The 26,619-nt window shown below is 58.8% G+C and overlaps 1 protein-coding gene across 2 annotated transcripts in view; it reads right to left on the bottom strand.

Annotated features, from left to right (window-relative positions):
• Positions 1 to 24,185, bottom strand: part of BAHCC1 (BAH domain and coiled-coil containing 1) — a 69,410-nt gene extending 45,225 nt beyond the window's left edge. For both annotated transcript variants that reach the window (XM_087441772.1, XM_014789417.2), the window contains exons 1-2: positions 24,021 to 24,185; positions 19,754 to 20,149 (exon numbers count right to left, since the gene is read on the bottom strand). In XM_087441772.1, coding sequence (XP_087297898.1) covers positions 19,754 to 19,931 — 178 coding nt within the window. In that variant the 5' untranslated portion in view covers positions 19,932 to 20,149; positions 24,021 to 24,185. The remainder of the gene's footprint in view (positions 1 to 19,753; positions 20,150 to 24,020) is intronic.
• Positions 24,186 to 26,619: the final 2,434 nt, after the last annotated feature.

Here is a 26,619-nt window from a genome sequence, read left to right as displayed (position 1 = left end):
CTGCACCAAACTGCAGCTCTAAGACCCCTGACCCCCGACCCTGCTGCCTAGGAGTCAGCCCCCTCCCCAGCCCAGCTGCTCAGCCCCCAGCCACCTGGCCCTGAGAATGGCTCCAAGAGTCATATGGATTCTGCAGTGGAGAAGCAGCTCAGGGCTGGCACAAAGCCCTCTCCGGATCTGGGACCCCCTGCAGGGCCAGACTGCCAGATTTGGGGCAGTCCCCTCTGGCCACAAGCAGGCAGCCCCCAACGTCAGCCAGGCCAGCACACTCACTCACTGTCTCACCGGACACTGGGCCTGCCCTGCCTCAAGCCACCCCTCTGCTACCACAGCCCCAGGGGCACCACGGAACGACCCCGGCTGCTGTCCACAGCTCCATGAAGGGGGCTAGACACGAAGAAGAGGCTGAGACCAGCACAGGGAGAGAGGGAGGAGGTGGGAAGGGACCAGAATGGCGGTGTGGGGGGTTCAGGCAGCATGGGGGGCAGGAATTGGAAGCCGTGGGTGAGCCTCCCGGCCAGCCCAGCCCCAGGATGTGGAGGCAGCCCTGGGTAAGGGGCGCCCGCCTAGAAACATGAGCACGTCACACGGGAAACTCCTCTCGGCCGGCACAGGAGAACCTTCTAGAAGCTTGGGTTGGCCCAAAGGCAGCATCTCTCAGCCATAATAGGAAAACCCTGTGGTTGCTGAGCCACCCAGCCCACAAGCGGGGAGGCACTGATGACAGGGGACGGGCTCAACCACCAACAGCCCAGAACTAATAAAAGAAAAGGAAAATCGGATATAAGTCTGCTTCTTATCAAAAGGGTAAATTTAGCCCTTTGGCTGTTGGGGGAAGGGGAGGGGGATGACGACGACGACGACCACGACGACGGTGACGACGACGACGATGACTACGATGACGACGACAATGACGACGCTGGGCTGAGTGACTCAGAGGTCCCTGGCGGAGGGAGGGCTGCCTCCCTCTCTGCCCTCTCTCGTCCTCACACCTTCTGCCGGCCTGGTCTCCCCTCCCTCTCATACTTTCCCTGTGGAGCGGGGGGGCGTGGGGAGGGGACCAGCCCAGATCAGCACCACCTCCTCTAACCCCACCAGCTGGAGGAGCAGCCTTGGCCAAAGGAAGGCACTGCCCTGGCCACCATCTTAAAAGAAGCCACCTGCAAGGAGATGAAGACCCTGTCTAGACATTTGGGCGCGCGCACACACACGAATGCAGGCACACACGCATGCATACGCCCCAGCCCCAGTGGCCACCTCAGAGGTAGAGCCCATCTACACAGGGTCAGAGGCGCCCACCCTGCTCTGCTGCACCCCATCTCCAGACCCAGGCCCCCAGCCCCTTGAGCTAACCCTGGACACGCCCCTGTTTCAGCTGTGGGCAGGGAGAGGAAGAGGGCAGCCTGGACAGGGATGTAGAGTCCCTCTGTGCCAGGCAGGTCTTCTCACAGGGTTTGGTCTGCTCTGGCTACACCAGCACAGGATGGACCCCCATGGAACCGGGTTCACAGGAAGGCCCTGTGCCCGTAGGCGGTGAGTTCACCCTGCTGACCAGCTCTTCCCCATCTCCTCAGTAGACCCAGCCATAGCGTCCTGCACAACTGGGCACAGACCAGCGTCCAGCAAGGGTGGACCCTCATCCCACCTCGGCCCCATGAGGGCGACATCGTTGGCTGCACTGGCAGAGGCTCCAGGGCCAGCATAGCAGAAGAAATTAAGGGAAGAGGAGGCAGGTGCTGACTGAGGGCAGCCTAGGGGCAGGCTCACCACCATCCTGTGCCCTCCCCCATCTTGCAGATTCATCCATTTATCCATCCCTCCCTCCATTTATCCATCCATTCCTTCATCCATCCACCCATCCATCCATCCATCTATCTATTCCTCCCTCCATCCATCCCTCCATTTATCTATCCATCCATCCATCCATCCCTCCCTCCATCCACTTATCCATCCTTCTATTTGTCCCTCCCTCCATCCATCCATGCCTCCATTTATCCATCCATGCATCCCTCCCTCCATCTATCTATCCATCTCTCCATCCACTTATCCATCCATCCCTTCATCCATTCATTTATTCTATCTATTCCTCCCTCCCTCCATCCATCCATGCCTCCATTTAACCATCTATCCCTCCATCCTCCATCCATCCCTTCATCCGTCCATTTATCCATCTATTCCTCCCTCCATCCACTTATCCATCCATCTATCTATTTGTCCCTCCCTCCCTCCATTTATGCCTCCATTTATCCATCCATCTATCTATTCTTCCATCCATCCATCCATCCATCCATCCATCCCTTCATCCATCCATTTATCCTTCCATCTATCTATTCCTCCCTCCATCTATCTTTCTTTCCCTCCATCCATCCCTCCATTTATCTATCCATTCATCCCTTCATCCATCCATCCGTCCTTTCATCTATCCATTGATCCATCTATCCATCTATTCCTCCATCCATCCCTTCACCTATCCATTGATCCATCTATCCATCTATCCATCTATTCCTCCATCCATCCATCCATCCATCCTTTCATCTATCCATTGATCCACCTATCCATCTATTCCTCCATCCATCGTCTACCCATCCTTCCCTCCATCCATCTATCCATTTATCCATCCATTCCTTCGTCCCTCCCTCTCTCCTTCCCTCCATCCATCCATCCCTCCATCCCTCCATCCATCCCTTCACCCAACCATTTATCCTTCCATCTATCTATTCCTCCCTCCACCCATCTATCCATTCTTCCCTCCCTCCATCGATCCGTTTATCCATCCATTCCTCCATCCCTCCCTCCCTCCCACCAACCCTGGAACATCCATGATGGTTCTGTGGGTAGTCACAGCCCCCAGACCAAAGGTGTACAGTTAGCCCCTCTCCTGCCACCCCTCATCCCTGTGTGGAGGCCACCCCTGCCTACCTGGGCACTGGCCCTGGAGTAGAGGGCATCTGTGCTGCAGCTCCCCTGGCCCAGGCCTCCCTGCCCCATCACCCCAGCCCTGTGGAGGCAGTTTTCTAGGCACTCGGAGTTGGACTAAAGCAGCACTAAGTCTGACTTCTTGCTCCCAGCCGGGCTCATGAGCCCCTTTGCTGTCATAAGTAAACGCAGGACTCTTACCCTGCCCGGGGCTGGCAGTTTCAGGCACCACATCTGCCCAGGGTGAGGAAGGGCCAGCAGTGTCCTCCAGATGACACCCCCACATCCTGCCCCAGGTCCAGTCATGAGGCCTGGAGGTTGGGCTGGCTTGGGTGGGTGTGGGGGATCTGAAGACTCGTCCCAACGATGCCTAACAAGGCTACAGGCCAACCCAGGCACCCCGCATCTGCACCCAGGTGGGAAAGCCATTAGCCTGTGCCAGTGAGCTCCAGCGGAGCCGAGAGGCCAGGACAGCGGGCAGGGATAGCAGTGCACACTGTAGTCACTACCTCTGGCTACAGAGTCAGCTGCTACATTGAGCTAGGAGAGCTCCACCTGGCCACTGCGAGGACTCAGGCCAGCTCCTGCTCCTTCATGCCTGAGAAGGACCAGGGACCAAGGGCCTGACCCCCAGAATGGGCTGGCTGGGACTGTAGCATCCTGGAGTGGGGCTGGGAGGGGCACTGGGACCTCCACAGGTCACTGCAAGGCCCAGCCTGCTGCACTCCTTTTCTCAAGAAGCTTCGTGGGTCCCTGCTGCTGGTGCCAGCTTTCTGTCCTTATTTCCCAGTAACTGCTTCAGGTGAAGTTTGCTCCAGCCACACTGGGATTTATACTCCAGTGCTGCTCCTTCTGGGAGAACACATGGTTCTTCCCAATTCTTTATTTCTCAAGGCTCAGTTCACACTTGGCCTCCTCTGTGAAACCCACCCTGACCCCCTTCACAATGCAGGTCCCCTCCTCAGAGCTTCCCACCACCTCAGGACTCTTCATTCAACATCCAGCCATGCCTCCAAGGTGCTGAGCACCCATCCATCCCTTGCCACATGTGGTCTGGCGCCAGGGTCCCAGGAACTCAACCCTATGGAGGAATACGGAGATGGGAGGAGAAAGAGAGACAGGAAGGAAACAGGAAGAGGTGGGCTGACTCGGGGCACCCCAGAGAGCAGGGGACACGGGCAAGGTGGGGTGGCCGGAGGGACACCTGATTCCAACTCCCCTGAGCTGGTCCAGCTTCATGTCTAGTCAGTGCACGGCCACCCTCCGACCCTGGCAAGGGGCTGGCTCAGGACCAACCTCCCAGCCTCAGTGGGGAGGCCTCTAGAGGGGAGACCAACTGGACTGGCCGAGAGCCAGAGAGAAGCCCAGCACAAACATGCACACAGAAGAGCCTGAAGCGGAGAGGAAAACAAACTGTGATGAGCTCAGAAAAGGCAGCGAATGCTTCATGGGCATGAGATATGACAGCAGGGACCAGGGAGATGGGGAAAACGCAGGGGTCTAATTAACGTAAGATGCTGATTATTTCCCAGCAAGACTGCCTCACCGTGCAGGGGGAGCTGGGCAAAGGGTCCCCGAGGCTGCCTGCCAAGCCTACCCTCCTGCAGAGGCCTGACCTGTCCCCCCAAGAGAGTGGGTGTGACTCGTCCAAGACACACCCGAGCGGGACCCAATCCCCAAGGGGACCCCGGGGGGAGCCTGTATCTCAGCCTGCCTGGCACCCAGATGCACTCCCAACGCATTACCACCAGACGGGGGACACCAAGTGAACTGGGACCTGGCCTCTCCCGGCAGAGATCTCCAGAGAGCCCAGAAATCCTCGAATTTCTGATGGATCTCCTGGGCACCCCATCTCTGGCTCCTGAGGCTCTCAGCAGACCTGGCCTCGCCCCCCAACTCTAAGTCCTCACGGCAGGCAGGACAAAAAGGCCTGGTGATGCCCCCCAGTACACTCCTGGGGGCAGTGCTACGAAGGGAAGTAGGGTGCGGCCGGGGCTTTCTGAATCCTGGCAGGCTCTTCTACCAGTGCTGCTTTGATAAACCAGCCTACTCCCTTCCAAGTACAGAGATGAAATATTTTAACCTCTAAAGACGGTGAGTATAAGTGCAAAGAAAATCTCAATCCTCCGAGGTAAAACTACAGTGTTTCTGGGAACTCGCAAGGTGAGCCGGGCGAGGAGAGCAGTTTCTGGGGCAGGGAAACCTCACCCCAGTGATCTTGGGGCCCCTGGACAGAGGAGCAGCCCTGGGGCCAGAGTGATGGCCAGCCCAGGGGAGCCAGCGGGGGACCCGGCTCAGGGAGGCCCAGCAGGAGCTTCCCACAGAGAGAAGACCCAGTGCCCAGCTCTCTGCCCCACCAGCCCCCTGCAGGGTATGCCAGGGGCCAGGGCAGGAGCTCGGGTGGAGAATCAGCCCTGGACTTCCAGCCCAGAGGCCTGTGCTCCCACGTCACTCTCCGTGTGACCACAGGGCAAGCAAGTGGCCTCACTGAGCCTCTGCCACCTGGACCCCACCTGCCCCAGGGGCAGGGGGTGATAGGAGACTCTCTCTTGCCTGAGGACTGACTGCCTAGCCCCGTTTCACACCCTGGGCTCTGAGCAGGTGTCATGTGTAGAAAAGGCTCTGCTGCCACAGGAGGGGAGGAGGACAAGGTCCCCAAAGGGCACCCCAGACACAGCCTCAGAGCGTCTAGAGTCTGCAAGATGCACCATAAGCCTCCGGCCACCTGGTCCAGCAGTCAGGCCCAAGGCCAGCTTCCCACTCCAAAGGGGACCCAGGGCTCAGTGGGGCTGTTCAGGGTCTGCCCTGGACCTGCATCAGCTCCAGGCGGTCCAGGGGGAGAGCCCAGGTAAGCCCAGGTGCCTGTGGACCTCACTAGGACAGGCAGCTGGAGCGGAAACAGCGGGAGAAAGTGCTGCCCAGACCAGACAGCACAGACGTCCCTGTTACCGGAGCCACAGACGGAACCTTGAGCTCTGTCCAGAGAATGAAATTCTAACCAGGCTCGTTCATTAGACAAACAGTTATTGAACACCTGCAATGTGCGGGCCCCCACCCTCACCCCAGCCCAGCCTGGAATCCGAGGAAGCCACAGGCCGCCCAGGCACCTCGGCCTCCAACAATGGCCCTCCGATCTCTCGGTGGCCCACACTGGCCTCGCAGCTGTTCTGGGGTGAACTCGCTGGCCTGTTGGTGGCACGTCTTGGAGCAGATATCCCACAGGTGGCAAGATGACAATGCATCACCATGGGCAGCAATGCCCAGCCAGCAGGAGGGCAGGGCCACATTTGTCTAGGGGCCCTCCACTGAGCGGGGATCAAGCTTTCAGAGGGGACAAGCTAAGTGGAGTCGCCGATGAGGACGTGATGACAGGACTCCAGTGAGAAGAAAGGGACTGAGCTGGACATCAGGGGACAGAGGCTGAGAGGGAGTCTTCCAGTGGCTTGGCCTGGCCACATGCAAGGAGGCAGAGGGTGTGGGGGGAGGAAAGGGACAACCCTGCAGAGGCCTGCAGCCAGCCAGCAGCGGGAGGACAGGGAGGGCCCTGGCTGCAGAGGAGATCTGGGTGTGGTTGGCATACAGGTACACTTATAGCCTCAGGAGGGTCCAGATGGACCCTGCCCAAGTGGGGTCAGCAGGTGCTGTGGGCCCCCAATGACGCCTGACCCCTGGTCTTCATGCCTTTATGTAATCCCCTCCCCCGAGTGTGGGCAGGACTAGACTCGCCTCTATGAGCAGAAAGCAAGCGAGGGGACATCCCTTCCTAGATTTGGTTATAAAGAGACTGTGGCTGCTGTCTCACTCGCCGCCCAACGGAGAGGCCCCTGAGGAAGGAACCGTTGTCTCCAGCCAGCAGCGGCAGGGACCTGAGGCCTGGGACAGCCACTCGGGTGAGCTTGGAAGGGGCACCCCCTGCAGCCGAGCCTTGAGATGCCTGCAACGCTGGCTGACACCTTGACCCAGATTCGCGACCCACAGAAACTGTGTTGTTTGAAGGTGCTAAGTTTGGGATGATCTGTTATGCAGCAATAGGTAACTAATACACAGAGAAACAATGGAACGGGGTAGGGGGGGCGGGGAGGGTGAAGCATTTATGGTGGAGCCAAGGGCAGAGAAGGAACCTTAAGGAAGGCAAAGGGAGGACCAAGAGAGGAGTCAGCAACTCAGGGAGCATTCTGCTTCTGCAGAAAAGTTAGAAATCCAGGTTTGTGTGTAAGGTCCCCTCACCCCCATGCCGGACAGAAGACACAGACACACAGATGCAGCCCCAGCCCCCACACTCCGGCTTCCCCTTCAAGCCAGGCCCAGGGTCAATTCAGCCCTCGACCACTGCACGGACAAGTAGCGTGGCGGTCCCTGCAGGGTATCTGCATCCTGTCCCTCTCCTCTTTTGTCTGGCATTTTAAGAACTGTTGACCCATCTCCCACCCAAGGGCCCTTCAGACTTAATAATTTTGGACTTCTACTAAGTATTTATCATCAAATCTGCGATGGGTTATGAAGGCTGGGAGTGGCCTCATATGTACCTTTCCAATTTTTCTCAATTTTGTCTGTATTCACACACATTAAGGGCTTTTCAAGAGTTAGCCTAAAGATGCATTACAATTTAATTTTAATATTAATTTAAAATAAATTAAAAGCTTATTTTTAGGAGACCCAAAGGGATGCAAAAAGTCTCAAAAAGGGGACTGGTTTCAGGCAAACTGCCCACGAGTGACCTGCTGGCTAGGGTGGCTGGGGCGTGTGGCAGGCCAACTGGATGGAGCAGCTGCCCTGCTGGGCAGATCCAGCATGTACTGGGGGACTGCAGAGTCCGGTCCTCCCCCACCATCCCGCGCAGGAGGAGGAGGGCCCTGCACACAGGCCAGGGACAAAGGGATCTGCTGTCACCCTCCTGCAAGGCACCGCTGAGGCCAGGAGGCAGGTGGGAACTCCAGTCCTGCCCTCACCACATCCACATCCATGCCCAGGTCCTGAATCCACTGCCTGCCGGCCACCAGGGCCCTATGGAGAGTGACAGGGAGGAGGCATCTGGGCCTGTGCCATGCTGAGTGCAAAGTGTCCTCATTAGCACACATGCAAAGGCCACCACGGTGCAGGGATAGTGACGTGAGGGTTGCACTGGGAGAGAAGAGTGACCAGCCCCCAGTGGCAAGGGGGCTTGTGGGAAAGGAACTGGATGAGATGTGAAAGATGGGTGGAGGGTCTGCAAGGCAGAGGGGATGTGCAAAGGCCCAGAGACCATCTGAAGCTCTGGCGTGGGCAGGCGGGTGGAGCGGAAGGGCCTGAAGTCTGAGAGGCCTGCAGAGGACACATATCCCCAACCCACTGCTATCAGGGGCCACCGAACACCCAAGGTGGGGCACCCAGCAGCCCACCTGCGCCTCCCAGCAGACAAGTGAGGTCAACAGACAAATAGGCAAGGCTCTGGGGCTGCCATGGGGAGAGAGAGGACGGAGGGATGAAGGGAGGAGGGCAGGATGGAAGGAGGGAGGGAGGAAGGGCAAGGAAGGAGGGAGGGAGGGGAAGGAAGGAAGGAGGAAGAAGGGAGGGAGAAGGGAGGGAGAGAGGGGAAGGAAGGAAGGAGAGGTAGCGGGGGAAGACCAGCAGCTGACCTTAAAGTCCCCTGGTCTCCTGTGCTCAGTCAGGATCTAAGTGGCAGAAGATGGAGCCAGCCAGTCGCGGGTGGGCGACCGCCCCGTCCACAAGTCACTGGTCCCCCACCCTCCCTCCTCCTGGGGCCTCCCCAGCCCACCCGTGCTCACTGAGCCTCACTCATCAGCCTGAACTGACCTGGGTCTGGGCACTGGTGCCCCTCTGGGATCAGGGTTTGGACTGCAGGGAGGAGGAGCCGCCCAGGCCCTGCAGGATACGCCGACACCAGGGGAGGGCTGGGAGCTGAGGACCAGGCAGGGTGGACCCGGGACAGGGGATAGAGAGGAGAAGCCCAGGACCTATGCCAGGTGTAGGGGAAGCCGCCTTCACAGCTCAGAGCTGGGATCCTGGCCCCCAGCCCCAGCAGCATCTCTTCACACTCACACGCATAAATTAGAGATGAAAGAGACCTCACAAAGCATGCCTTCCCGAGGAATCCACCCAGGGGGTTCTGAGACACCGCCAAGCACCTTTCAGTGTTTGTTTACAGGCAGTACCACCAGGTCGCAGCACCCCCAGTGTGAGGAGCCCAGGGGGCGCCCTGGAGCCTCCCCTCACCCCAGGCAGAGACAGCCCTGCACCCTCTGCCGGGGTCCTGCCCAGGGTCCCCCTGGGCTGTCGCGCCTCTGATGCTGGGAGGCTCCCTACGGTCTCCAGAGCCCAGCACAGGCTGGGCATCCCGAGCACCCCAGCTCCGTCTACAGGTCTAGGGCTTCCCAGAATGTACTGCGAGGGGCTCCAGGACCTGCAGGCTGCTCCTGTTCCAGAGCCTCAGAGCAGGGCTGGTGCTCCCCCAGCCCAAGATGTCAAACCCCGTGACAAGCTCCAGACATGCCCAGCGAGCTTCCCCTTCCATACCAATGGTCCCCAGAAGCCAAAGCCCACACAGACGGAGGGTGAGAGAGGTACAGACCCCAGGGCACAGGAATCAGGGCCCCCACTTCCTAATTCTGTGGTCAGACTAAGGCCTCAAGACAGACACCATGGAAAGGGGCTGGGGGGACTGGGACCCTTGAGGTGGGCCCCCAAGGAGGCCCCCATGTGCCTCCCTGCCTGTCCCCAGGGAAACAACCCCTCCTGCGAGGCCCAGGGTGAGTCACTTCCTCCCCAGGCCTCTGGGCAGGTCTTGGGGCAAGGGTGTGTACAGGTGTGTGCATCCAGCCAGCTCTCGTGGGCTCCCAGGACCAGCTGACCGGGGGTGGGGAGAGGGCACCCCCCCTAGGACTGCACCAGTGTCCCACACAACCCACCAGCAAGGCCCGGGCATGGCCCATTTTAGAGGTAAGAGGCCAAGATGCAGAGAGGGACACAGCCTGCCAGTCTCAGAGCTCCTAAGGGCCAGGGCAGGGGCCACTGATGGCCAGAAGTCCGGGCAGCCAGACACTGGCCCCCCCACGCACTCTTCCCAGGCTGGGTGTTGAGCCTGTGAACCAGCAGTGAGCTCGTAGGTCCAGAAAGCAAAACAGCACAGCACGAACGGCCCGGCCTGGTGGTACAGACCTCCAGTGCCCACTTGGACCCTGCTGGCACGCCCAGCCTGCCCAGGAGGGAGACCTGCAGAGGGCGAGGGGTGAGACCATGGCCCCTGCCTTCTCCCTGCTCCCCGTCTCTCCTGAGCCATCATTTTTCTTTGGTTGGTTGTACCCCCAAGCCCCTGCCTCCACTTCCACCATAGGGGGGAGGGACAGCTCTCCCCCAGCACCCCCCTCACCCGCCAGCGCCCTATGACTCAGGGGAAACCGTTGGCTTCTGCCCCAGTCATAGGTGCCTCACCGCACACAGAACCTCATGTTGATGGTCAGGGAGCCACCTGCCAGGGACCAGGCAAGGGACAGACAAGAAGTAGCCCCATCCAGTGCCTGGGACTGGGTCCCTCCTTTACTGAGGGGGTGGGGGGCAATGGTGTCTCTCTGCAGGGGATGGTCCCCTCCTGGGCCTTGTTCTATCCCCACTGGCCCCCTCCCTCCACTGCACAAACACACACGTGTGCATCCAGACACCAGCCCACAGGCCACATGGATGATGCCAGGCTGCATTGCCCAGTGGACCTCTCCCTGCCTCCCCCCATCCCCTGCCACTGAGTGTGGCACTAACGGGGAGGGAACAGCTCGCTCTGTCAATCTGTTTAGCTCTGACACCTTTTTAAAATGTAGCATGCAGCCTGGGAGCCTCTGCAGACGACAGAAGATGCTTCTGGAAGGCAAGATGCTGATCTGGTCCTCAGAAGGTGGCCATGCACGCTGCAGACACGTGGAGGGTGCTGCCAGCATGAATGTCCCCACGCCGTGGTCAGGTACGGGAGCAGGGCACTTTGCTTTCAGTGAGGACACAGGGCCAATTTGAACTCTGCTTGTCTCCCACTTTCTCCTCCTAACTTGATTCTCCCTCAGCTGAATGTTACCTCCCCTCTTTTCCAGGGTGGGGTGAACTTGCAGGAGAAAAACCAGACAGGCTCTCTTCATGCCCACAGGTGCATGCGTGCCACTCAAGCGTGGATGGGCATGCACACCCCCTTATGGCCTTCACCATCCTGGGTGGGAGGGAGGCCAGCGACAGCCAGGCCCAGCTCTGGGAGGGTACAAAGCGACAGAGGACACAGACACCCCAGACTCAGGACCTTGCAGTCCCATGGGGAAGGTGCCCCATTGTGGGGAAGGGCACCGGCCCCACAGGCGCTAGTCGTGGTGGCTGACGGGGGCTGCTGCCAGGCCTGGTGGGACAGACTGCCGAGGGTGGCCAGGGAACACGCGGGACAGGAGGTGGGCTAGAGACCCAGGAAGGCCTTCCTGGGAAGGAGGCAGGGCGTGTGGACAGAACTGGGGGGGACACTTTCAGGGCTCAGGAACCTACGCAGAGCTGCCATTCCCCACCTGGGCTACACGTCAGAAGCACCTGGGGACTCTGAAAGGCTGTGAGGCCAGGACCCTCTGGGACCAGCTGTGGGTGGGAACCTCGGGGTGGGCCAGGCACTGGCAGCTGTAGAAGCTGCCCAGGTGGAGGGCCAGCAGGGGGGTAGCTCCAAGAGGGGCAGGCAAACGGGAGCTGAGAGAGGAGCACAGTGGCTGGAGCCTGTAGATGGCCAGGCGTGGGTACTGAGACAGTGGAAGGAAAAGGGCAGACGTGAGAGCTGACCTAAGGTGCGGGGCTCCGGTTAGGGAGACCCTGAGGGCAGGGAAAGCAGGCTTTCCCTGGCATGAAAGGCATGAACAGGCTTGGGGCTGACCAGCACCTCCTGGAGGACAGACTTTCCTGGAGGAACTCCAAGTGGGAACGGCTTCACATGAAGCAGGAGCCTGAGGCCGGTGCTGGGAAAAGACCAGCCCAAGTTCGCCGGAGAATGGGCTCCACAGTGAGAGAGAGAAGGAAGGAGCTGCAGCAGGGCAGGCGGCCCACCAGGGCCAAAGCCGAATGAGGGGGCCCCGGGGCTGTCCCAGAGGGTCACTGGGGATGTGCGGGCTCCACCCAGCAGGCAGCCAGGAGCTGAAGGACAGAGCAGGTGGTGGGAAGTGGAGACAGACTAGAATACACATTCTGGTCGCTGGGCTGGCTGGCTCTCCCAGGGGCCACTGGAATGTGATTCCTTGATGGCCAGTTGTGAGAGTGTGAGTGTGTGTGAGTGTGAGTGTGAGTGTGAAGACCTGCCCTGCAGTGTGAGCAGGGTGTGACGTGCATCCACACGCTGTGGGCACATGTGGGCTCAGCAGTTACACGCCGGCTGGCCATGGGGACATCTGGGTCTGCAGGGTGGGCCTCTGCCTCTGCCCACGAAGAAAACACTGGCTGGCCAGATGGCAATGCCTGTCCGTGTCTGAGAGGGAGCCTGCCACACGGTGCTGCCGTGAGATGCTGGGTGGACACCGGCTGGACAGTGCAGCCTCTTCCCTACCTCAAATACTGCGGCCCCACCCCGGGCTCGGTTCCTTGGGTCTCTTGTCCGGCTGTCCCCAATCCACCTTCTCCTCACCCTGCCCAGCTTTGCTCCCAGCACGCCTGCCTTGAGGGGGGCCCCTGCCTGGCCTGGCTCTGTGATGGAGGGGCCGTGGAGCCCGCCCCTGGAGCCACCTGTGAAAGTCACAGGCAAGAAGCCCCTTACTTCCTCGGAGGACAAAGGGATCCAGCCAAGACATGCCTTTCCCAAGAAGACGGTGCTTTAGTTCTTGTTCCACTGAGCTAAGGATTCTCTTTCTTGGTGGGGTATCCCAAGAAGGCACTGCCTCCAGGCTGCCTGCACAGAGGCCTCTATGGGCAGCATATCCATCCTTGTCTCCCCCCATTTCTACAAATTTCCAGTGGAAAGCCAAGTCCCTACACCGAGGAGGTGGAGAGACTGCTTCATCTTTCCTTCTGGTTGCAGACACACAGTGGGTTCCCCCCAGCCTCAAAAGTCTTTGCATCTAAAGATACTTGACTCTTTATTGGGGGTCTGGGGGAGGGGAGAGAGGCAGAGAACTCAACCCACCTGCTTATTCCCTCCTCCTCTTCCCCCAACCCCAGGTCAGAATGAAAACAAAAAAGTGCTTCCTGGCTGATCCAATCTGGAACCTAATCGTCTGGACAGCTGCAGCAGCCCTCAGATGCCAGCCTGGCTGGTTCCCAGCTTGGGCGCAGGACGCCTAGCTGCCAGGTCCGCGGCCTGCTGCAAACCCAGCGCCGACCTCATAACCTGGCCAGGGTGCCCCCCACGCCCTCCTCTGAGCCCACGCCCAGTTCCAACCAGTCCCTAGTCCTCCATGGCAGCTGCTTGCAGGGCCATGGGAGGCAGTAATATTATATATCACAATAAACAGGGGCGGCCCACTGACAAATAGGCCTGCGTGATCTAAACGGTATATTATCCCATAAAAACGTCAGCGGGCAGTGCATCAGAGCTGAGGCAGCAGCGGCCCCACGCCCGCAGGCTTCCAAGGCCTGGACCCCGGGCTGCGGGGTATTTTCTAGTCATTGAATGCCAATTGTGATTTTGTCATTGCCTTGTAATACTGAGTCTTTGATGGGAGAAAGGAGGCTCCAGAGGTTCACGGGGATTGGGGAACCCCGGCGAGCAGTTCCCTGGTGGGCAAGGCGGGTGGTAACCACGCAGAGCAGTTGCCTATCTGCCAAACAGACAGACTTTAGGGCAAACCTGAAGCCCTAAAGTCACAGAGTGTAGCTAAAATAATGTGACGCAAGGCTGAATAGACCCTCTGGGAGGACCTTTTTCAGGTAGCGCCCTAGGGAGGCCACCCCTCCAGAAAGCTGCTGGCAATGGCTGGTTTGAGAATCTTCTCTGGACAGGTAAGGATGAGTCCTTACCTTACCTCTTCCTTAAGAAGAGCCTAAGGCAGTGCCTCTGTCCTGGGGGGATAGTTTCTTTTTGGAAACTGCCAGCAGTCATTCAGGGTGGATGCTGGTCAATATGGTATTAATAAGGCAGGGAGCTACTGCTGTTTGAGGATGTGAGGCTGGCGGGGCACCACCCCAAAGGCTGTGCAGGATTTTCTTGTAGGACTCCCTAGGCAGGGACCAGCCTGATGCTACCCAGACAGAGTCCCCACATCCCTTCCAGGCCAGCCCCTCACCACTGTGATCAGAGACCCTCTGAGAAGCCCACTCTGAAGGAGGGCACGTGCAATGGGCTAAGATCAGGAGGTCTGGTGGGAATCCCCCAGAGACTCTGGTCATGCCAGTCAAAGCAGCTGCTACACAGGATCCGTGGGGCAGAGGGGCAGCTCTCATATGTTGGGGCCTATATTCAGATATTTATGGTAGGGAGGAAGCCAGGCTGGGCCCAGAGGCCTCTTTCAGGAGGAAGGGCAGGGGGTGCTGGTTGGTAACCAAGGCCCCCTGCCAGATAGCACTCATTCCCAGCGGCACTGGCTGAACTCTCTCTGTGGTTGGGAATTGCCGGCTCAAGGCCAGTCCCAGGCTCAGACCCTGGATCTAGATCAGGGGCATTCTGGGAAGTATAGTCCTTTGGGAGTTAGGAGGGCCTGCTGGGATTTCCAGGGGCATTTGGTTAAGAGCAAGCTAGGAAAGGGAGAGAGCAAAGAGGGTCACCCTGACCCGAATCCCAGGGTGGAAGTTTAACATTCCTGGGAAATGGCTGAACTTAGACATCTGCTGCCTGAAAAGACACCAGCCAATGCTGCAATTCCAGTCTCAGATGGTACTGCAATGGTTTTGCTGAGCAAGCCGTCTGGTGCTCTTATTTTGGTGGGGAGATCTGGGAACTCCCCAGAGAGCAAAGACCCCAACCAAAATGCCTCCACTCCTGTCCTCCTCTGGCTGCTGCCCCTAGACATCAGGGGAGAGAAGCGTCCACCAGGGGACAGGGGTGCTACCTGCTGGGCTCCAAGAGGCTACAGTGCAACCCGCATGCTCTTGCACATTATTTATGCTCACAGCTCGCTCCGATGACATATGTAAGTTGACAGCGAACATCCTATCAACTTGCTGGAGTGTATCTTGATTGTTAAAACACACTCTTAAAGGTGTACCATCATCTATCAAATTAAAATAGCCCCACCCTGCCTTCTCTGCCCAACCCCTGCAGCCTCCCTCCTCCTCTGGCCTCCTGGGCAGCCTGCCCTTGCCCCCAGGCCCCGCCCCTCGGGGGACACTGCCTCTGCTTCCAAGGACCCAGGCCTAGCAGCCCCTCCCCATCCCACCCCAGGCCAGGGCAAGCCCACTAATCGCCAAGAAGTGACAAATGCCAGAAGCCCCACCAATTAAATTTAAACTCATGCAAAGCTCAGTGGCTAGTAAATTATTATTTTTATTAGCTTGAACCAAGTTCCCGTAAGAGAGAAAGTCAACTTGCTCCCATGAATGGCTCTTGTATAATTTATTTAACTCTGTGCTCTTTGCCAAAGTCTGGAATATTTTTAGCTCATTCTGTTGTTGGATTTGGCTTTTTTATGTGTGTTTCTGAGGGGTATTTTTAGCCTCATCCATGTTATTCCAACAGCCTCCTATGCGTTTTGTCCTGTCTGTGCCGGCTGTTGAACCCAGGCTCACAGCAAGAGGAGGGAGATTTCTAAGAAAAACCGGGGAGCATTTGGGGGTGCCCGTGTTTTCTAGGGGAGACGTGCAGTTTGCACAAGGCCACTCCCTGCCTTGCTCACTAATTTGCCTTATTACTCATGTGACCTGGATATTCCTATATATCCTTATAGGAATAATCCTTATAGGAATAATCAGACATGGCGGGGCAGCACAAGCCCCACTGAGAAAAAAATCCACATTCCGAAAATGGCTACAGTGGGACAGGGAGGCAGCCACAGCCTGGCCAGTCTACGCAGCCCAGCTGCTGGATTCCCGGGGCTCGGAGGGTAGGCGGGCAGCTTTGATGTCTGGTTCTGTCACTTACAGAGCAGGATGGGTAGTCTTCAGAAAGTAACTCTTTTCACACCTACTTAACGTTGGTAACTGTTGCAGAAACACTCCATCGTGTCATTGAGTTAATGAGGTATTTATGAAAATGTTAGTTTTTTCTTTACAAAAAAATATCACATATAGAGGGAGGGGGAACCTTTGATGGGGTCTTTTCACACTAGGAAATTATCTTTTACCCTCTACTGCATTTTTCTTTTTTTTCTTTTTGAGACTGTTGATCAGAAGCACTTTTAGCAGGAAAGAGTCTGCAGTTCTCTCACCAGAAGGGACCTGCTGCCCGGTTTACTCCCAATACCCTCAGGCCCACGGCACCTGGCTTCCAGACAGGGCCATTTATACCCCAAAGAAGACAAGAGACGGGGCAGAGGGGAGAACCCAGCCCACAGTCAGATTGCTGAAACCAAGACTGGATCGGCACCTCCACCTCCCTTGGGTGGAGACCCGGATTCTCCAAGGCTTGGCCCTGTAGGGGGGATGTACACAGAAGGATGGAGGACAGGAGCTGACCCGGCAGCAGGGAGGCAGGGCCCAGGCTTCTCCCAAGCCAGGCTGCCTCCTCATTACACACGTTCGGGGAGAGGCGCGATCCCCAATTGCCCCAGGCAGGAGTGCTGATGAAAAATCTTGGGTTGATGCGTTGTTGATTTTCCTTTTTTCCCCCCTAGATTTCACAGCTTTGCCTCCAGACCATCTGTATTAGAGACAAAATCTAACACTGCACTAAAAATAATGATTCCAAACGTTTTAATTGCACCTTTCGGTGACAAGGTTACTGGAACAGCACTTTACCATAAAACCCTACAGCCCGATTATAAAGCTGCCAGCACTTTCATTTTTAGAAAAACAATAGAAGCAGCCTTGGAGCCCAACATCCCATCAGGGTCTCTCAACCTGACATTCTGAAAGCACTGGGTGGGGATGACAAGGACAGCACAGGCAGCGGGCGGGGAGGGAGACCCTTGGCCCAGCGCAGGTGGCCGTGCCAGTGCCGAGCAGTCCTCAGAAGCCAGGGACTCCATGTCTGATGGTAGATCCTACTCCCCTGTTACAGCCAGACAAATAGGAAAGAGCCCCGAGCAATTTTCCTTTCAGTGGGGCAGTCGGTGTTGGGAGGGGCAGCTGGGATGCTGCAGCGAGGCCTGCAGACCCAAGGCCATCCGCGGAAATGGGAAGGAAGTCCGCCAAGCTGGCCATTTGGAAATCCACACAAGACACAAAAAATTTTTAACTTAATTATACTTTTTTCTTTCTAAATTAGATCATATATAGATATAGACCAAAACAAAGTAATCTGGGGTATAATTCCTTAAAAAAAATTGACATAGCTAAATTTCAAAAACCAATGCAATATTCTGGCTTTCAGCAACTTCAAAAGGCTTTCAGCAGCAGATGTTTGTAGCTAGATGCCCGCTCGCTTGGCCAGCCTTTCCATCACAAATAGGCTGAACACCTCTGAGCACAAAAGGTCTCCCCAGTCCCCCAGGGGGGTGGAAACGACCTCCAGGGGCAGGGGACACATAGCCCTCCAGCCCCCATCTGAGGATGCCCTGAGGGCCTCCAGCGCCCTCTAGAGCACCCTGCGTGTGGGGGAGGCTGGTAGGGTTTGGTCAAGGACACAGACCAGGCCAGCGCTCAGCCTAGTTTCTCCAAATCCCCCAGGGCCTACTCTCCAAGAACCACGTGGTCAAACTTGGAATGAGCAAGACAAAGGTTCGGGCCACCCAACCACGTTCCCACCTGATTCCTTGGTGCCTGCACCTGGAAATATGGCAAAGGGGAAATGGCAGCTGACCAGGACCTGGCCAGGCTGTGAGCTGGTGAAGGAGATGAGGAGGCAGCAGTGACCTGAACTGAAAGGGAATGCGGCCTGGCAGAGCCTCCCCAGGGGGGATGGCCCCAGCTTGCCTGTGCATCATGAGGAAAGCCTTGGGGTCAGGGGCCTTTCCAAACCCTTGTTTCTATGATTCTGTTACCTGCTAGGCTAGAGAGCATGGCAATGGGGGCGGGGGGGGGGGGGCGCTCCCTCCCCATCCCCCAACCTGCAGGCTCAGCCTCCCTACTCCTAGTAGGGGCCACTAGCCTGCAGCCAGAAGCAGGGGCTGTTAGGGAAGCTGTGGCTCTGTCCCTGCTGCCACCAAGAGCCCCCACTCACAGCCCCCCAATGTGGGCCGTGCTGGGTGGGCAGCATCTCCAATGCAGGCGCAGGAGACACAGTGAACTGCAGGGACAGCAGGACTGATATTTTTAAATCACCAATTGCCCAGGCAAGTACTTTTTGTCTCTTGAGTTATAAATCTAGAGAAGAAAAAAGAGAAGGCAAGAAGAGCAAGGAAGAGGAGAACGGGCAGGCAGGCGTGCAGAAGGCTTGCACTGCAACAGGAAACAGCAGCGTGGGGCTGATTCCAGGAGAGCCAGGAGTCCAGCCCCTCCATGCCGGCTCCCTTTAACTTTTTGAATCTCCTCATGTTGTAAATGCTAAAAGCCCATTAGTAAGTACGCGGGATTTCTCATATTTTTTCTTTTTAGGAAATTTACGTTTTTCTTTCTGACTGCCCTCCCTTCTGACATTTTCCCTTCTAGCCCAACTCTGCCATCGGTTTTAATCCACACACTAATTGTAATCCCATTAAAGCAGACATAATTTTATTAGTATTCACAGTTCATCAAGCTAGCAATAACTGTTACTGCCAAATTAACGACAACAAAAAAAGCGGCAAACAACATTTCTGATGTTTAGAACAAACTGTAAACAAAAGCAAGCCAGCCTTCACGGGTGGCCAGCGGGTCCCCCCGCAGAGCCCCGCTGGCCTCCTGCAAACTCAGTGGGTGCTGGCCAGCGACCTCCAGGATCTAAGCGAGGTAGCTGCCTCTTCACCACCCTCCCCCTGGCCCTACTTCTCTTCTGACCTGGCTCAACAGTAATATCGAAGCCACCGGAGAGGCGGACTGCTCTGGAGGCTTGGGTCAGCTCTGCCAGAAACCGACCCTCTCCTCTCCGGGAGGGGATCCGAGAGGACGGGAGTGCCGGGCGGCCCTCAGCTCTCTCCTCTTGGAGCAAATTCGCTGCGCACTCGCCTGCACCGAAATCCTGAGGTGCCCCCGCGCCGCCCCCAGCCGAGGCGGCGCCGGGCGCTGCCCTCCCCCTGGGCTGCGGGCCGTGAGGCTGGGCCACTCTCTGGCGATGCTTTGTCCGGCTTTAGCAGGATACCAGAAGCACTTGTTAAAGCAAATGCATCCCCTGCAAACCCATTCTCGCCCTGACACTTCAAGGCTTTATATAGAAACAGGATTTGCTCGTCTTACACCAGCAGTCCCTATTAACGCTTACTCCGTGCACACACCGCCCTAATCCACGAGGCCGCGGCGCACCCCGCGCCCCTCACCCCAGTCACAACAGCCGTTTTGTTCCCGCAGAAAGTGCCTCGTTGTCCTAGCCCCGGAATGTCTTAAGGATGTGAATGCAAAATGCAGAAATGAGGTTTCCGCGGAATTTAGTTCTTCTGCAGGAAGGGGTGGGGGAGGGTAGCAGGATCGGAAAGGCTTTATTTTTAGCCGGCTCGGGGCTGCCCCTCGGAGACCCCGGGGAGACCCCGGGGAAGGCCGCTCTAAACCACGATGATCCTGCTCGGGGGCCTGCGGGGAGCTGCTCCGCGAGCGGGCTGCCACCGGTGCCAGAGCAGGGAAATGAAACCGAAGGCTTCTCCGCAAATGCTCCAAGGAGAGGAGGGGCGGGCGCGCATTACACCCTTGACTGTGCCCACCTCGCGGCTGGGCCTCCTCTCCCGCGCCCGCCCCGGCCGGCACTGACCTGTGTGCGAAGCCATGGGCAGCGGCGACGGGAAGTACTTTCCGGGCTGGAAGTGCGCCGGGGGCTGTGCAGCGGGCCCGGCCGGGGCGAGGCGCGCAGCGGCGGCGGAGCTGCGGTGGCCCAGGCTCCCGCGCTCCGACAGCAGATGCGGCGGCGGCGCGAAGTCGCGGCCATCCATGCCGGGCCCCGGCCCCGGCCCGCCGCCTCCTTTCGGGAGCAGTGCGGCCGGGGCCCGGGGGCGGCTCGGCGCGCAGGTGGCGCGCGTGTGGGCGACGCGGAGGAGGCGGTGTCCGGGGTCACCGGCGGCGTTGGCTGGGCCGGTCAGCACGCCGGCGGGCTGGGTTCCTCGGCGGGCGGCCGCGCGCCGAGCCGGCGGCCGCTGTGTGGGTCCATAGTCTGTGGAGGCAAGCAGAAGATACTCGGTGACTCGGGGGCTCGGCTTGCCCAGGGGTCCCCGCCCCGCCTGCCCCCATTCCCCCGCCGCCCGGAGTCGCGGCCGGGCCGGGCCCCAAATGCTCGGCGTGTCTCCCCGCTGCACGCGCACGCGCCGGACCACCCGGGCCGCCCTGGTCCCCGAGCGCACACGCACCGTCCCGGCCACGCTCGAGCCAGAGGAGCCTGGGGGAACCCGGCCGCACAGCTCGCCGCTTCCCTTTCGCGTCCCCGCGGGTCCCTGCGACGAGGGCGCCGCGGCGGAAGGCTGCTGGCTGCGCTGGGTGATAAAAACCCAAATCTGCGAAGCCATCACGCGCGCACACACACACTCACACGCACACCCTCTCCCCTCCCCCGCTGCCCCAAGGTGTCTCGGAGGAAAAGGCCTGGGGTCCACGTCCACGCTTCGCTTTTTTCCTCTCCCCGCCTCATTCCGAGGTCCAGCTTTTACTGCATTCCGCTTAACCGAATAACCATGCTAATTAAGCGAGTAATTTTATTGATTGTAACTCAAGAGGTTTTTTTTTTATAACCTTCCTTTTCTCTGCTTTCCCATCCCCCTATACGTCTTTCGGTCCATTCTTTTGAACCCGCCTCCCCCTACTCCCCGCCCCAACAGGACCAGGCCCCCACCCCGCAGCACCGAGCCAGGACCCCGAGCCAGCTCCCCGGAGCCCGGGCGTCTGCGTCCGCCACCGGCGTCACCTGGGCCGCCACGCTGCAGTGCCCGACCTGCCGTCCCTGAGTCAGGAGCTTCCCGGCGATGCTGGAACAATCACCCCACCCCCCAATCAGATTCACCCAGGATCTTCCTCTGCGGATTTGGGGCTTGGGTGGGGTGGGGGTGGGGGGTCGCCTTGAGAGTCAGAAATTGTTGTCTCTCAACGACCCAAATCGGTCACAGGATCTCTCCCTTCAGCGCCTGCCTGGGGTCGCCGAGCCGGGGCCGGTCTCTGCGCGGCCAGGCGGCCTAGGGACCCGGGGTCTGCGCCGCCTGGCTCGGCCCTCGGGCCGCAGAGAGTCGGCTGGGCCCAGCGCAACCTTTGCCCGCCTGCCCTCGGGTCCCAGCAGACCTCGGGCCTCCGTCGTCCACCTCCACCTCCACCTCCTGGCAGGGCCACATAAAAATGCCCCCACCTCCCTTCTCTTCCACCCCCACCCAACGCAGAGAGTCCACTCCGAGGCGAAATTGGGGATAATTTCAGACGCTGAGTGCGGCGCGAGGGAGCAAGGGACAAGAACCGCACGGCCCTGCGCCCGCGGGGACCACTTTCCTTTTGCATATTTCTCATTTCCTAAGTCTGCATTGTTTTGATTGATATCACCTCCAACAAAAGGTAGATGGATAGGCTCAATGTTAATTGTGAACTTTGCAGAAAATCTTCTGATTTTTTTTAAGCCGTCCCACGGTGACAACAAAGAGATTAAGATGTTTTCCATTTCGTAGACACCGCTTTAAATTGCTATATTTAATGCTACGGGTTCTACAACGTCTTATTTGCAGACTATTTTGTGTTAGATTTAATCTATAACCGAAAACATAATGTATTAAGTGAATACATATTTGCTCAGCTGATAAGCTTTTTTAATATTTATTCGGAGAGCTTTTGCATTGTAAATAAACGAGACCTACACAAAGAGTTCCCTTTGTCTCTTAACTTCATACAAAGAGGTTCGGGGCTTCCTCCCCTCTGGGGATGGCCAGCGCTCTCCCCCGGTCTAACAAATAACTCAATTCGCCGCTGCTCGGGCCTGCAAAGCGAGTGCCAGGCCGCCAGAGCCGAGGGAGCCCCGGGCGAGGGGGTTGCCCTCGCCGGGGTCAGAGGAGGGGCTGCCCACGCCGGAATAGGGGCCTGGGGGCAGCAGCGAGGCGAGCGCTGGTGGAGGAGGGGTGGGGGGGGCCCGGGGCGGGACAAAGGGAAAGGAGGAGGGGTGGGAGGTCGGGAACCTGCGGCTTCAAAGGTGCCGAGGGCCGGGGGCTGCGTGCGAGGGGTTGCCAGGCTTCCCGGCGGCCTCCGGGGAGTCGTGTGTGTTATGCTTTTGTTCTGTGGGGTTTCTTTCTTCCAATAAGAAATTAAAAAATTGTCGAGAAAGCGCGAGCTGCTCGCGATTCTCGGGACGCGGGCTCGGCTACCAGCAGGAATTTTAATCTTCCACTTCCTGCGGGTGGATTGCAGGATCGACTGAGCCTTCTTTGCCAGCCTGCTAGACTTTTTACGAAAACAGGGGGTTGATTATTGTCGCCCGTCTGTGCCGCTGCGATTCTTACCAGATTGGAGGAGGCTTTTCTTTGTGTTCTTTGCTCCCGGGGAGAGGCGGCGCCGCGCCTCCTCGTCTGCCAGCGCGCGGCTCCCGGGGCCTGCGGAACCCAAGCCGGGCAGGGAGCGGGCCGGGTACGCGCGACGGCCACAAGGCCTGGGCCCGGAGCCGGGTAGCCGCCACCCCTGAGTCCCAGGGCTCCGAGCCCCCTCCCCCCAGCTCTAGGAGTGGCTACCGCAGAGGACAGCGCCGCAGCCCGAGGCCAGCTGGTCTAAGGGAGGAAGCGGAGCGCAAGCGGAGGCGGGCAGGGGACCCCGCGCCGGCCGGAGAATCGCTGACAAGGGCATTCTGAAAAGAAACGAACCTCAGAAAGCCAGGCTTCTCCCCGGGGTGGCGGGGCGCGGTCCCCAGAACAGCCGTCCCCTCTTCGCCTGGCTCGAGCGTTCATGGATGTGGAGTTCCTTCACCTTTGGTTGGGTTTTAGGTCATGCACCTAAAAACCTACCCTCCCTTAGGCTGCACGCCAAGGACGAGGACCCCTTCCCGTTTGCCTCCCCCGGCGCCGTCTCTGGGCGCGCGGGCGCCGGGTGTGTGTGTGTGGGGGGGCTGCCTGCTGAGCTGGGACCAGGCGCACACCGGCGCGCAGGCTGCTGGAGCGCCGCCGCAGAACCCGCTCCCTGCGAAACGGCCGCGCCCGCCCCCCCGGGAGAGGACTGAATAGCGGGGCCGCGCCGGACCCCGCGCCCCAGGGCGCACCCGCCCGCAGACTCCATCCCGAGGGTCGAGGCCTGAGCCCCGAGCGCTGTCCCGAACGCGCGCGGTGAGAACGCCCCGCTGCGCTCGCCTCGCTCGGCCCACTTCTCCACCCATACCCCAGGCAGAAAAAATTCTGTAATGTTTTGAAATGAATTAGTCTCTGGAAAGCGAAACCCCGAAAAGCTCGCCATTACCCCTCCCCGTCCGAGCCCCTAACTCTGCACCCAGCCGGCAGCCGGAAAGCCCCTCTGTCAGCGGACCTGGCCGCCTTGGCCACCACGAGCCGGCCGGTTCCCTGCGTCGCAGAGCGACCGGGCGGGGCCGACCAGGACTGCTCGGGGAAGGGGAGCGGGGGTGGGGTGGGGGGGCAAACAATTGGGGTTCGTTGGTGGTACCGCCAGAGCCGGGCGCGCGTTGGCGGCGTCCAGGACCTAGCCAACTGTCCGCCCGGAGCCGCCCGCGCCGCTCGCGTGGGACGCAGCCTGGCTGTCCCTGTCCTGTTGCGATTATTTATTTTTAATGCTAGGTGTCGATCGCGACAACAAGAGCTCAGAGCAAAGCAAGGACGCATTACGGGGGGAATTTTAAACCGATCGATAAGATTTTTCAGAGGGAAAAAAATCGCTCTCATATACAGTCCATCTTTAAAAAAAAAGCCTGCTCCACATTATAACGGAGTTTTTTAAAGGGAAGATATATATTTCTTAACATCGCAACCCTGAATTTCTCTTACTAGAAAAAAAAATGTAAATCCCCAAAGCCAAAATAATAATAAAAATAGAAAAACAAAAAAATGAAAGCAATTTCAGTTACTTACTGGAGGCTGTTTCCTGGATACAACTGAATGCAATACAATTAAACCAGTAAATGTGACTTTGTTTTGTATTCCTATTGGTATTTTCAATGTGCTGACTGTTGCACTGTAAATGCACCGCTTCCACAACAACGACTCTAGCGAGCCCATCCAGAACGGCTCTCAAACCTGCAGCCGGCGCGGCGAGCCACGGGCCCTGCATACTAATAAGCTCGTGCCACTCAGCCCCGAGCAGCCCGCGCGCTGATTGGCCGCGCGGCCCTCCTCGGCCGGGAGCTCGTGCCACTCACTCGGCGTAAACAGGCCTCCCAATAGGCTGGCGCCGGGCCAGGGAGCTGCCAATCAGGGAGCAGCAGGGCTACTACCGAGCCCGATGGCGCCTAATTCAAGCCCTGCGACTGCGCAGCTCCTCTGCGCATATCGTTGCAGCTGAATGGGAATGTGGTGGCGCTGGGCGGGAGAGGGAGTAGAGGCGAGTGGGAGCGCGTGTCCGCGCAGAGGGGGAGGCTTTTTTAAAAAAAATTTAATCCAGCAGGTCTAACGTTTGGTTTCTGGTGCACAGAGGCCAGGAGAAGAAACAGCAACACCCGTTAAAGCCGATGCTTTTTTTTAAATCCCTGGGATCTGTCTGGCAGGTGGCTAAACCAGGCGCGGGTAGGCCCGAGCTCCAAGCGCGGAGGCCTCCTCGGGTTTGCCTGGCCCTTCCACCACTCCGAGACCTCCGCTTGCTCCGACCGAGCTCGGGAACGCCCGCGTCCTGGGCAGCACGAGCTCCAGAGTCGTCTGCCTTGTCTTTTCCTCCCCTTGCCCCGGGGATCAGACCCTTGGGAGAGGGACCTGCGTCTCTGGTCATCTATCTGCGGACCCTCATTTTTTACCTCCCTCGGCTACACTTTGCAACGGAGCACCGATCAAAATGAAAATCGGAGACTTATGGCCAACACAGAGATTGCCCTTTCTCCATATGCAACTAGATTTTTAAAATATGTTCTGATATGCATGGTGCGAAAACCATGCATAGCATTTCTCAATGCTGCTCTCCTGCATATCCGCTAAATACTCTCCCCAATTAAAAAGAGCCACTGATCAATTATCATCATCGTAATCAGATGCAAATCACTTTTTAAAATATTCTCCAAATAAATATATCTGTTAGAATTTGATTTCCCAACAAAATGCTATTTATTCTTGGGGAGTCAAGGTGATGTCTTAGCGATGGATACATTATTTTTATTCCTCTTTCTCCATATGAATCTCTGCTTCCCCCTCCGGGGGACAAAAAAAAAGATATTTAAACTAGGTGTTAACCAACGCACGCACACGCGTTAAAAATTCTCCACCGGCTCATCCCCCCCCCCCCGTGCGGACACGAAGGAGTTAAACCGGAGGCAGTCTGTTGTCTCCTTCCTTTCCCGCCCCCCCACCCCCTCCCGCGGGACAGCCGCGATTGGCTGGCACTCCGCCAGCAGGTTGTCAATCACAGAGTGTAAACAAGGCGCTGATTGGCTGTTGTCCAGTCCCCATTGGGCCTCCAGAAAAAAGCAATTACTGGCTCCGCGGTTTCAAGGCGGCCCAAGGCCGCTCGATGAAAGGAGATAAGCTGGGGACCGTTTCCAGGATCCCCGCGGGCCGACCCGGGCAGCCCGGGAGCCGAGGTGCGGCAGAGAGCCCGCGGATCAAAGGAATCCGGAGAGAAAGGGGAAGCGGGCGCACGGCCCTGGCCTGCCTTCCCCCGCGGGCATCTCTGACCAGGGGTGGGGGCTTGGGCCGCGGGCGGGGCTCCGGGATTGGGCGCCCGCTTCGGGCGGCGCGGCCGGCGGGGCAGCTCCGGAGAGCCCGGGGCTGGAAGGTAAGCGCCGGGGCTCCGCGGGCCCGGGCCGGGGACGCAGGACATGGCGCGTGGACCCGAGTCCCGGCTCCGGCAACGCTCCGCCCCGGCGGCGGGGACTCCTCCCGCGGCCTGAGTCCCCGGCCAGTCCTGAGGCCGGCGCCATCGGAGGCGACCCCGGGCGGCGGGCGGCGGCGGCAGGGGAGGCGGCATGCATAAATCCATGAAGCGCCCGGAGATCCGATTAGCGCGCGGCTATTCATTAGGCCGGGGGCGATTGAATTAGGTTCCCGGGTGCGGACCAGGAGTGGGGAGGGTGCGGGGGGCGGCGCGGGCGGGGGTGTCTGGCGCGGACCTGCGGGTCGGGCTGTGGCTTCTGGAGGATGAAGTCGCAGTGCCTGCCCCTGCGTGAGTGTTGGGCGGACGGAGTTCCTTCGGGTCCCGACCCCGCAGATGCGTGCAAAGGCCGCCCGCTTCCCACGCACACGAGGAAAGCCGGCCCCGGCCCCCGCCCGGCTGCGGAGAAATCGCGCCCGCGGAGAGGTGGACGGGTGGGGGCGGCCGCCGGCCTCTGCTCCCGGACCGCGCGCAGGGCCAGGCGGCGGGAGCCTGGCGGGGCCGGAGCTCGAGTTAGGGGCGGCTCGGTGCGCTGTCCCCGAGCGCACGGGCTCACACTGCCTTCCCGGCTCCGGTGGCCTGCCCCGCCGAGCTGCCTGGTCCGCACGCCCCGAGGCCCCCCCAGCTTCTCGTCGCTCTCGGAGTTCCGGCCCCGGC

This window comes from Ceratotherium simum, chromosome 16 (assembly GCF_057802395.1).
Source record: "Ceratotherium simum simum isolate JZ-2026a chromosome 16, ASM5780239v1, whole genome shotgun sequence".
NCBI lineage: Eukaryota > Metazoa > Chordata > Mammalia > Perissodactyla > Rhinocerotidae > Ceratotherium > Ceratotherium simum.
Note: the sequence above shows the minus strand (reverse complement) of the source record. Positions and strands in the feature narration are given on the sequence as shown.